General features: G+C 44.6%; 1 protein-coding gene across 1 annotated transcript in view; it reads left to right on the top strand.

The window, feature by feature from the left end:
- The window catches only part of LOC105697328 (5'-3' exoribonuclease 2 homolog), a 41,199-nt gene extending 29,184 nt beyond the window's left edge, over nucleotides 1–12,015 (top strand). Inside the window, exons 16-17 of the mRNA XM_012420554.2 lie at nucleotides 9,234–9,550; nucleotides 10,060–12,015. Coding sequence (XP_012275977.1) covers nucleotides 9,234–9,550; nucleotides 10,060–10,104 — 362 coding nt within the window. The 3' untranslated portion in view covers nucleotides 10,105–12,015. The remainder of the gene's footprint in view (nucleotides 1–9,233; nucleotides 9,551–10,059) is intronic.
- The last annotated feature ends 1,045 nt before the right edge of the window (nucleotides 12,016–13,060 follow it).

Here is a 13,060-nt window from a genome sequence, read left to right as displayed (position 1 = left end):
GACGAAGGATGATCATGGCTTCGCGTGATAGATTTTTTAACGGAAAAAAAATTACTTTGTTATAACTACTATAGCGACACGGTGAAAATATTGGGGTAATTTGAATCGTACCTATGGTGAAGTTGATCGCATCAAATAGTAAATGTAACCTTCCCAAAAGTCGAACCCATGACGATGTAGCAGTGATTATTACCGTTTGAAGCTATATTAACCATGAAAAAATGTTGCGATAAGCACAATGTTACAACAACTCGTATCTTGTACATTCCTTTACTAAATACCGAGGTAGCAGTCTGTCCTTTGTACCATGTTACGCTGGGTGCCATAACGTCGTGCCAAGATTATCTCATATGTTTCCTTGCAAACCGATTACGGTTATCAAAGTTGCAACTTTCCGGACCATTCCTCTTTTCCGTCCGCTGAATGAATATCAAACATACGAACAGTTAGAATTTTATAAGAGGGTTGAACGTCGTCGGGGTTAACGAAATAATAGCTTACGGAAGAAGCCACTTCCTGTCGGTTACCTGAAGCGGGATGTTTCTGCCAATATCGCAAACAGGAAATAAAACATGGAAACATGGATATGGGGATAAAAATGAGGAGAGGGAGAAGAAGAGCTAATTGCGGATTTACATTGATACCAAGACAAGAGGATAAATGCGAATACGTATTTAGGAAACGATAAAAAAAATCATTTGCTTGTCGTTCCCTTCCAAGGGTATCAAAACGCGCTCCGGAGTGCGGACGGATTCTCCTGGACATTCCGTCAACTTCGCGTTGACTGTAACCGGAAAATTCATCGACCCGTTAACGTTAACTTTTTACTCGATTAACCGCCAACGGCGGTCTGTTAATAAAATTAACTGTCGTCCCCGTGGGCAAAGTGGCGCGCCCTTGGCCGCGTGCGAACCTGCGCCATTACGCGTCCCTCGTGGGCTGAAAAGGGAACTCGACGAATTATGTACTTACTTTCGAGCGTCTTCACCGGTTACGCTCGGCGAGAGAAGAAAGATGCCCGCCGGTCTTGAACGCTACGGGAAAAGCCACACGAGCTGGCGTCGGTGCACAACGAGGCGCGAAATCCGCGGGAAAGAAACGAGGCGGTCATTTACGGCCGCGGCCGAGGAAACGCGTATTGTGCGCAATCCGCGTACTCGCGGTTCTCCACCTTGAGCGCACTTCACGCGACCTCGACTCGTTGCTCTCCTCCTTTTAGCTCGCCTCTCGCCTCGCTGTCTTCGCAAACTTTGTCGCTTTATGGAGCGCTCGCGGTCGCCTTAATCTTCGACCAAAGGGTGGTTCAATTACGAGGCCGTCGCACTCGAGTAAAGCCTGAAAACCTGGAAGCTCGGAGAAGCTTTGCTTTCAGAGATAAGGTCGCACGCGTTCCGGCTGAAGTTTCCGGCTGCCTCGGTTCTCTCTCCCGATTTTATATATTCTAAACGCGAAACACCGCGCTGGCGTCTGGGTGTTACTTAATTCAACAGTTTTCCAGACCGTAAGAAACGCAATTACGATCACGTTCCGTAAATCCAATTGCCATAATAGCCGGAAACGTCGCCAATCGAGACATCCGTTAAACGATTATCATCGAAGTCAAGAATGTCCACGGAATTTACTTAATCCTTCGTACAGTCGTTTAAACCTTCGATACGAGAGCGGGGCTGCGATCGTCCTTCCGCACGTATGTACCCTACGTGTACCCCCGGGTATCCATTAAGATTTCAACCTCCCAAGGTATCTCTTCCTTTCTGGATGAACAGCGACACCGCCGCTCTGCCATTATTCAAATCGGAGGGACTAGGTTGACCGACAATCGCGGTTCCTCCTCCACCTCTCTCGTGGAAAATTCCAAAAGAGATCGCGCGAATCCTAGTTCTCTATGGCTCTCCGTGAAATTGTAAATATATTAGAGGCGCCCTTCCTCTCCGACGACGCCCATCTCTCTCTCTATCTCTCATTTTCCGCTCGCTCCGCCCGGCCGTGGGAGAGCGCGAGTGCGCGAGTGCGCAGCCCGTTCCGCGCACGCGCGCCCCTCGCGAGGCGAGACGGAGCGCGCGGACGGGCGTGGGCGCGAGAGAGACGGAGAAAACGCACGCTTAGCCGCGTACGCGCGCGCACGACCACCACCCCGGGCCGAGCACACCGTCGGTGCATTTATTAACGCGCGTTCGCCTCGTCGGGGTTTGCTGGCACAGCATCGGCAGAAGCGCAGGCAGGGTCAAGTGGTTCGCCCCCTTGCTCTTCCCCTCGATCCCGGGCCCTCCCCTCGGTCCTCCCACGCTCGTCGGCGGTACTCGACGGGCGCCCCGCATCTCGCCGCACCGCACGGCGCCGTATAGCGGCGTGCGGCGCGGTTCGCTACCGTGCGGGGCCGGCCAGCCGAAAGAATTGTTAAGGTGAAGTGAACACGTCGAGAAGATTTGATCGACGTCGGAGAAGAAAATTCTAAATACCTACGTTACCGACGTTCATATTTGTATCGACAGCTTTTTCGAATTGTATTGGGTACTGTACTAAATGGCATACCCGATGTGTCGTTTCGGTACAATAATTAAAAAGAAATCGAAGTAAGACTCCAGAAATCTCCTGGATTTATGGTTTTTGATGCCCCAATTGATTGCTACCCTGCGCCATCTATGATTTCAGTGTCAACGAAATTTTCTCTCCGAGACCTCGTGTTATCTTCATTTTAGCGCAGAAGCGCATAAGACACTTTTTATGCCTTTATCCCGTACAAATGCGACTTTCTTGATAACTAGAGTGTTCTAAATCGTTGTACAATTGTCCGAACCCCTGCGTTTCTCATAGCAGAGCTCTCAGTAATTGTACATCGATCGAAATATGAGAGCTCGATGCTGTTTTGGTACTGGTGTAGGCTGTCAGAAAATGTTTCTTTGAAAGTCCAAATTTTTAATGTGTGAGGACAATTCCTATGTGATCACGAGTTATGCGTCCACAACACAAAAAGTTTTTTTTTTTATTAAGCCTATACTAGAACCAAGATCACATGTTTTTCGTGAAAAATCAAAATTCCGCAAACATCGCGTTATTCCTTTGCCTCCTTAGTCACGTATTAAGGTTTGAGATAATTCGGTGCACCCTGTTGGGAGAAAAGTTTTATATAAATATTTTCACGTTTTAATATATTCTATATAGAATGACCCTTTCTTGTCACCTTAAAATGGCATCATTTGGCAGATGCACACTCCCGCCTTGTATCATATCAACCGAAGAAAATATTCACGAGAAATCGTGCGCGATGCTGTACCGTACTGTACCTCTGCATACCGTAACCCAGCGCCGCCCCCCGCGCTGTCCCCGACGCGCCACAAGCTACACTTTACCGGCAAAGCTGCGGCACATAGTCATTAAATGCACTCGGAATTAGTTACACGGACGGGCGTGCGCGCGCACGCGGGGAGGGAGCGGCCGCGGCGGGTCGTCAATATCGTTGCGATTTAATTGCGACTGCCTCCGCTAAACGCGCGTCCCCCGCCCCCGCGTCCACAGGTGCGGGCACTCGCCGGGATACGGGCGCGCGCGCGCGCGCACAGCCCCAAATTGAGATTTAATCGGACAAGCGACCAGTGGCCCAGGAAGAGCGCGCACCCGGAAGAGACGCCGTCGCCATGGAGGCGCGTCGGGATAGCAAATAGGATTTTAAGGGCGGCACGCGAGGGGAGAGGGTCCGAGAGCGCAAGTCTCTTGTTTCGGGCCTGTGCGCGGAATTAATCGAGCGCTGACGGCGCGGAATCGGAAGTGCCTCGCGAGGCTATTGCGGGTTATTGCCAACGGCGGCGTTGCGTCCTTCGTAACGCTCGGCGTTTCATTTACGCCCAGTTTTACGATATTCTGCCGAGAATTGGGACGAGGACCCCATTCCCTGGGTATCGAGGGAGGTTTCGTATAAAGACATGTATAGCAGAGGTGGATTTACCTAAACACGGGGAACAAGGATTGAATGATGGGCCTCGAGTATCTTACCTTGACGTCGGTCTGGGAGACTTATCGAGCAGTGAAGTATCTTAATTAGATGCAAGTAACCGTGTCGGGAGTCGTCGCGACTTTTATATACCGCTTGCGATTGACTTTTGATACCATTTCCTTGATCTTTCGTTTTCACCGCGTTTGCCGTTGGATAAGTTCTCTTGGTCGTTCATTCCGACGGTAACGACGCTAGTCCGCGAGGTCCCCCAAACGATTTAACGTGGACTAGACAGCCCTCGAGGCAAACCGCGCGTCCACGTCTTAGACTTTGACACCGAATTTCGGAGAGGGTGGAGAAAACCGTCGTCGGAGCATCCTAAGGCGCGTTAACGGTGAAAGTACGCAATCAAGCGTCCGGCCGTTTGCCCGTTTACTTTCCCGCCGGCCCTCCTCTTGGGCCCTCCGGAGAGGGTCGGGATTTTTTACGCCAGAGAGGACTCAGCCTCGACCCCGCGACCCCGCGACCCCCGAGGGCCCTGTTAAACGCCCTCGGCAACGAAGCCGCACATTTTCCTTTTGAGCGAATCACCGGGGCAAGGGTGCGCCCGGAAGCCGCGGTAAACATCTCGTCTCGTTTCGTCCCGGTTGCTTCGAGGGCCGGCATTAAGGCCGCGGAAAAGTCTTGACTCCACTGGAGCCCTCCTCCTCCCGGTGCGGTAAAGATGAAAACGAATCCCAACTCGACAGACACCGAGGAAATACCCGGGAGAAAGCCCCGAAACGCGAAAGGGTTATCGGCTTGTCTGGGGTGTAACTGGCTTCGTAAGGGTGCGGTCCTTAACGACCCCTCCACCACTCGCAAGAACCGCGGAACGGCCCCTTGATTGGTTATAGATATAATTGCTGCAATTTATTTTGTTTAACGATCTTGTCGGGTCGGCTACAGGGATTAAACGGTGCAATAAAATAACGAGGACGGTACGTTTTCGCATAGGATGTTGAATGCATTCATAAAGTTCATACTTTTAGTACGTAATGTAGGAAAATGATTAATTCGAAATCTCAACAGTAAATTAGCATACATTCATTGTAGATATTTACAGTGAATTTGTAATTTTATAACATCATATTATTTTGTGAATTCCCGCAGAAAAATGAATACACTCCGAGTACTAAATTTATAGCATATGTTTAAAAAATATATAAATAAAGTGTTATCGAGTTAGGTTAAAGTGTGTATATAAAACTTGAAGAAGAATGTTGTAATATATTTTTTTTAACGGAGTAGAACAACCGGCGGATTTGTTGTGCCTTTAGTAGGGATATCTGAAATCCGTTATTTTTACGGGTTTGCTTGTTCCCTGTGTTTAGGTGATGTGAGGTTGGCGTCAAAGAGGTCTCGATTATGAAACTTTTCCCCAACTGGGTGTACCGAATCGCTTCGAACTTTACAATTTGAATATATAGGTTGGAAGAAAGGTTTTGACACCATGAAATTTCTTTTTTTTTTATATATATATAATTTGTATACAAATTTTTTAAATTTGTACAAGATTGAATTTGTCAATTTGTACATTTGACAATTTGTATAAGAAATGAAATTTCACAGGTGTCAGGACCTTCCTTATAGCCTCCGTATTCTCATTGTAGAGTATCAAAAAATTCCGTACACCCAGTTCGAAGAAAAGTTTTATGAACGATTGACCCCTAAGATGTATCTTTCACATCACTTTAAGACTCGTTTTATGGAAAAAGATTGTACGTACCAAGCATAAGCATAGATTGTATGAACCCCGCACCCTGTTCCGGTTACAAAAGCAGCAACACTGGAAGAGAGAAAACAAACGGGCTGATTTCTCGCTCCTTTACTCTTATTTTTATGCGAAACAATTGTTCAAGGCAATACGGCGATAGCCTATCTAACGGCAGGAGAGAGAAACAATAGCCCTTCTATTCGCACTCCTTCCCTTTACCTGGCTTCATAAGAATATCAAGGAAATGGTTAGGTTTACGGAGTATATATTCCACATCACGGGTACCAAGGGGATGATACGTCGACGTTCATGATCGTACATAGAATGCAATTATTGCTCCATTGACGTTTTAGTTGGAATTAATGCCGAAGAGTAACAATAATAATTAGGACGCCTCAATCCGAGTTGGCGGTGCCAAGGTATGGAGTCAATGGACCGCCGAGAATCTCGCCGAGGCCCTTTGAAAATTGCTCTCTCTGCGGAGTTCCGTTGGCCGAGGTCCTAAGCGCGTCCTGCGGTTATGGATTTCCACGGAAGGGAAATGAGAATGGAAATGCCGGGACTCCCGATAGTTTGAAAGCCCTGCGCATCGGTTCTTCCTCGACGCCATGGCGAAAAAATAGGCAGAGCGATATTGAAACGGGAGGGGTCGAGAGGCGGGTAAAATGTAATTTCAGTTCGAAACAGGAGCGGGAGAGGAACAGGAACGGGCGGTGGGCGACCCACATCGAGTCTCGAGTGTTTGTATTGCTGACGCGGCGATCCAATCCAATCCAATCCAATACCCATAGTGGATAGGCGCGTCTATATACAATCCGTATGGACCGACCAGCTTTTCTCTCCGATGCGATACAATTCCGAGCGCTGTACCTTTCTCGTGTGTCCTGCATCCCTGGAGGAAATAAAGGATTCGATCGGAAGGGCCGGGAAGTTTGCCAGGTTCTCCTCGTAGAAATACATTTTTCCTATGAACGCGTCAACGGTCCGGGTCCCATAACCCCCTTGCAATTCCAGAAGACGTCTTACGCGTTTAACGAGACAGAGAAAGTCGAAATAATTTGTAACTTGTCGAACACAACGCGTGAGCGAAATTTCTAAGCTTAACGGCAAAACGTCCCTCTAATCGACGGCTTCTCGTCTTCGTAAGTTTTCCGCCGAGGTGGAAGCGGAAGATAGGTCAGGTAGGAGAAAGGAACGTTTAATAGGTTTGCGCTTTGGGCATTACCGTCGCAGGAATAATTCAGAACGGCCGCGATGGGGTTGAAACGGTTAGGCATGCCGAGGGCGCGTGGCCCGCCGCCGGTGGGTGCGCTATTATCATAAACGCAACAATAACGAGGGATGATCCGACGTGTAAACTGTTAGCCCCCTTTCGGGCGAGGGTGAGGATTACCGGTCCCCCGTAGAATCAGCCCTGCCCTGCGGAATCCACGGGGGTTGTTATTGTTGCCGCAGAACGGGCGAGGCGAGCACCCCCTGCCCTCCTCGGTAATATCAACGTTTATCGCCTCCTATTAGGCCCATCGAAGCGATCCATGCGATTAGTATGCGTCCTCGGAGCTGACCGAAAGCGATACTTCCGCGGAAATGGTTCCCACCCCTTATCGAGGACCTCCGACGAAGATGACGATGGCATCGAGATATTGCGTACGCGACTTGTAACTGGGTTTTATTTTTTCTCCAATTGCCTTCGTCGATTGTTCAAATTATCGACCAAAATTACGTTCCTCCTTTTGTTTTATCTTTTTCGGATGACAATGATACGATGATATGACATCGAAATATTGTGTACGCGGCTCGTAACGGGGTTTTATTTTATCTCCAATTGCCTACGTCAATTGCTTAAATTATCGACCAACATTACGTTCCTCCTTTGCCCTATCTTTTTCAGATGACGATGATACGATGATATGACATCGAAATATTGCGTACGCGGCTCGTAACAGGGTTTTATTTTTTCTCCAATTGTCTACGTCAATTGTTTAAATTATCGACCAAAATTACGTTCCTCCCTTTGGCCTACCTTTTACGGCTCAAGGACTCGAAATTCGGTGGAGTTTTCACGTAACAATCTCGGTTTTCTGCACGAATCATGGAATTGCCGTGGTCGACGTCGGCCGGACGATCGGTCAACGGCCGATATCAACGAGTCACCGACGGTGCGCGTGTTGTCGCTTTGGAAATCCGCTATTAGCATCGAAGCGTGGCAGTAATATGACGTTTCACGATGCTGACAAACATACGCGAGCGTAGGAGCATATATGAGCGCGACACGCGCCGCCACGCTCCCATTGAGGCCTCAATATTGTGTCGCACATACAAAGAACCGATTGTCACTCGGCGAGCGAACGTGCGCGACAGCGTGTATCGCGCATTTCGCGAATCCGACCTTTAATTCGTTAGTCAACGCCCCCGGCCAAGTACTCTTCGCCATCGAAAGTGGCCTCAAGGAAGGGTTGCAAACTCCGCCTCGAATGCACCTAAAGTCATAGCCTTGTTCTCGTAAATCTCTGCGAAAACCACAGTCGGTTTCTCTGTGCACGTATAATTCCGATCCAATCGTTGTTGAACCAAGTTCCACTAAAATGATCAATTTGACAGTCGCAAATTTGACCCCACTCTTTTCTATCAGCGACATGCCGTCGCAAAAGGCAGAGCGAAATCTTGTCTACGTGATGTTGACTGATAGCGACTGGCTAGACGAGATCACGTATCATAACAGCGTCTGTCAAAGTGTTAACTAAAATGAGAATCTAGCCTTTATTACAAAATTACAGACATTACGAGAAATAGTAAATACTAGCTGTTAAACTCGGTGGCTCGTTTCAAACTATTTTCTTATAATTTCGATTGCACGGATATTAAATACTTTATGGTGAAATTGTTTGGATCGATACCTCTGGATTTCCTATATTCGATATTTTCTTATCAGAGGGTGGCCAATTATGAATTCGTTTTCACTACGCGTCATAAGACGTCGGACAATTGTTAGGGGTAATATATAAGGTTTTTTAACATTTTCATTCGTCATCGAGCTTCCCGATACGATAGAATAATGAAACAAATCCAGATCCTTAGCAAGATAATAAGGACTAGATATATCTGTAAAGATCTGATAAAAAGTTGTTCACTAGATTACAAGATCACTGCGATCTTGTAATATGTTGTAAGATCTTACAATTTTATATATCAGTGTAGATTTAAATGTGACGCGCGATTTATACACAGCTTGAACTGTGTATAGGGACTCACATTTCCCTGGTCGTTCCTGTCTTATTGTTTTCAACAATAAACAGATGATATACGAAGAAATGAAAGTGATTTATATACTTTTTTTTTCTCCTAGAAACTAGTACAACAAAAAGCTGATAAAAAGCGGTGTTGTCAATTATAAGCGATAATTGCAACGAGGATGCTTTTCCCTGTACATAATTGTGAACGGTCTTTCTGTTGTACGTCAGGTTCGAACCATGGCAACCAATCGTTCGTTCCAATGTAAAGTTATAATAGGACTGAAGGAACGTGTCCTCTTCCTTTCTGTTGCAGGTTATCAAAGTGGCTATCGATCTGAACAAGGAAATAGTGGATCGGGAAGCAGTGGTTACGGCAGCTCCAACAGCAGACCCAGCAGCAGTGGTAGCACCGGTAGCAGCAGTAGCAGCGGTAGTAGATATGGAGGTAACAATCGTGACCAGTATCAGCAACGGTCTACTTCAGGACCTTGGGCGAGTGGCTATGGTCTCCCGGCTTATCAGCAACCGTATCAGCAGCAACGCAGCCTACCGATGTACCAACAACATGGCCACGGTGCGGCAGCGTTCGATGCTGCGAAGTATCATTCTTACCAGAATCAGCAATATCGAGTGAGTCCTAGATTCTATCATAGAAAAGCTGCTCTGAAGATGAAATTTCAAGTGCCTCCGAAAAATTTGTCACGGATCAAATTATTAAACATTTTGTTGATTTCACTGTACTGATCGCACTAATGTCTTTCTAAGATTACAGCTTCAAATGAACTATTGTATCTAATGTTATCATTGCAGTCGGTATTTACTATTGCTTAGGTATTTGTCCTCGTATTAGAGTATGATGGATCCTTTGAAAATGTATTTGAAATTGAACTTTTTAATTTTAAATCATTATTTTTCACAGGTTTGGGATTTTTTAATATTGGTTCAAATTCTGGGGAGATGATTTTAAGGCATTGACGAAAGTTCCGCTGTCTATGGTATTCCCGGAGCATTAACTTAACCATCTCGTTATAAATTAAGCCGTGTCTTATGGTTTATTGCTAAATCAGGATGTGGCAATTTAATGGCTTCAAATGTAAAATATGCGGCAAATGTATCACACGATATTACTTTTGTTGCAGAATCAACCGTCCAATCGGTATGGGAATGGTCGGAGTGGTCGATAAACGATGCATCATGCAGAAAATCAGTGTTACAACCCGATAGTAAATAATAAAAATCGGTGTTTAATGGCGAACATATTCAACAGCGCGATCTACATGCGCGACAACTGCACACATCGTGGAAAATACATCACGCCTAATTTTTCTTTTTCAATAGCGCGAATTGATTCCCGCGAGATGCGCAGACATATTTACAAGTATACATAAGGTTAGGGAAGTCCTCGAAGGGTTGCAGACTCTTTGAAATGTAGACAATTCTGTATATTTCGATAATTGGCCTGGTTCACCGAGAGAAATATTCGGTTAAATTGACTTATCACGGTTTAATCATCTTGCAATCTACAATTAAACCTTATTTGCTTCAAGGGAACGTTGGTTAATTAAAATTGAATATATAAAAAAAATATTCATCCAATCATTGGTATTTAAATTAATTCAGCTGCCGTCACGAACAGGCAAGTAAATATTTTAATCAATCTACAATAATAATCCGCTTGAATTGAACAAAATTCAGCATAATCTACCGAATTTACTTTAGCCGTGGTGATTTAATTGAACCATTTATTTTTCTCGATATATGGCCAGTTTTTCACGGAAACAAGTGCATATTCGTATCGCAGGTATGCGATGATGAATGTATAAACCAGCGCGATGATTACAATTGAAAACATATTGACATCGATATAGAGTAAACGAGGATGAGGTGGTAAGTAAAAATTTGGGAGTTCATGGTTTTTCGAATAGTACAAATTGAGTCAAGGGATATGTATACTTTTGTTAATCGCTATGGAAAATTTATATCTCAATGTTAAAATCTAATCAAAATAGCGGAAGAAATTAGAATGCTTTCTTGAAATCAATATTGATTTACCTCTTCATCTTTACCACTTTCCCCTAGTTTGCTCTATTCGTACATTTTCATCTCACAATTAGTTTAATACATTGATCGAAATCGCTATCGTTAAATTTTTATTGTCGTGATCAAAAGACCATGTGTTCTACCCTCGCCCCGAAGCGATGGGGATTATAATTACATTTTCTTATACACTGTTAAAATGACTGTTCGAATTTCATTACTGACAAGCAATGAACTTCTTTCGTAAGATTCGCTTTTGAGAAATTTGTAGAACCCACGTATCAACGGACACTCAAATGCCATCGGCAAAAAAATGAAATTAGAAACGGCGTTTCTCGAAATTTAACACTTTGGTGACTGATGGTCTAATATTACATCATTTGACATCCATAACTTGAAACTATTGACGTTGTCCTATCACTGGATATATCTAGAATGTAACGTAGCGAATTCTAGTTTTACATTTCACATGATCAAAACCAGTAATCAAGATTAGGGCTCGTTTACATAGTTTTCGAACACGCGTTAATTCATGCAATGGCACATCGCACAAGCCGCAAACTTGCTTATGAGCAAAGGACACATATGCTCACAAGCAATCGTGCATTTTTGACAGCCATATTTTGTTTGCTTGTGAACACACTATAACTTGTACCATCGCTTGAACTAAAACATGTTGGAAAACGCGCTATGTGAGCGAACTGTTACGCGGTCACCAATGTGTTATCAGATATGTATCCCCTACCTTCGTCTCGACTAACTCTGTTTCTGATTTCCACATTTCAATTAGAAGGTGTCGGAAAGGTAGGACTTTGTTCTAAGGTCACCGGCAAGTAATCTATAAACGTCGCTTTGTTCCGTACACTATAAAATCAAGTCTCCTTCGAGAAGGCGGCGAAAACGGTGGAGACGATAATTATTTTAGAGCGCAAATCTGTGAATGACGTCATACGATATTTGCGTGAGGATGTAACTCAACTGCGCCGATTTGTACCAACGTAACTCCTCTGAAACCTGCCAAGTGTACATCCTCGGAATAATACAGAATATTTCCTTAACGTCTGCTACTTCTCGTTTATCCCGCCCTTTAATTATATTTCTTTATTATTCCTAATTTCCCCGCTACACGTGCAAATATAGGATAATTCCAAACTAATCCGAAACATTTTCATAACGAATTTCAATCAATCGATCTTATTTTCAACTATGTTACCTATTCAATAATGCGGAGATACTTGTTGAAAATTCCCTAAACGAATGCGACTTCTACTATGAATGGACAACCCTGCTCGTAACTATTGTTTCCTTTTTATTTCAGTTTTCTAGGGTTCCATCGTGAACAGTCGTGCCGTTTGTTAAACCAGATTGGCTGGACTCACCTCCTGATATCAATAATTCATCGTTAACTCTCACTTTATCTGCTCGTCTAAGAATGAATCTCTTTTATCGGTAGATGCTAATGGAATGACCCAGTGATTGCATATTCGGAGTCAAACATTCGGAATTCTTGAAAAACAGATTCAGGCGGGTCCATCTCTGAAGATGACCCAATCTACTTTTACGAGAAGTGTCCATATAATCGACATTTGCAGGGTTTGTTTGAGTATTATACTAAGAGGTTATAATATCGAAAATCACCTCATCCTTGGAAAGCCTTTAATCGCGAGGATAAAATATCTTAAAGGGTCCCAAAACTCACCATTTAACTGCTGAACTAGCGAACGTTATAATTTCCCCATCTTCCCTTGTTTTGGCTGGACAATATACATAGTCAACAAATGGTATCCATTTAAGGTTCAGGAACAAAAAAAAATCAAACTAACGTTTCATGCCTCTCTAGATACTGACGGCAAATCAACTGAAATTCAAACCTCATCGCAGGTAAGCTTAGATGGCGAACATCGCAACTTTCTAAATAAATTAACGGAATATACGATTAACGACGTTCTTCGGGAGTAGAATAACATTCCCATAACGCTGCCGAATGACGTTAACGTCAACCATCTGGCAAGGAAACCCCATTAACGCATTCGCGACCGGCAAATTTTTTCCGTTTCAAACACTAAGTACCGGCGAAAATAAGGAAATTCTAAAACGGGTCGC

This window comes from Orussus abietinus, unplaced genomic scaffold (genome assembly GCF_000612105.2).
Source record: "Orussus abietinus isolate OABI.00-Male unplaced genomic scaffold, Oabi_2.0 scaffold198, whole genome shotgun sequence".
In the NCBI taxonomy this organism is placed as follows: Eukaryota; Metazoa; Arthropoda; class Insecta; order Hymenoptera; family Orussidae; genus Orussus; species Orussus abietinus.
Note: the sequence above shows the minus strand (reverse complement) of the source record. Positions and strands in the feature narration are given on the sequence as shown.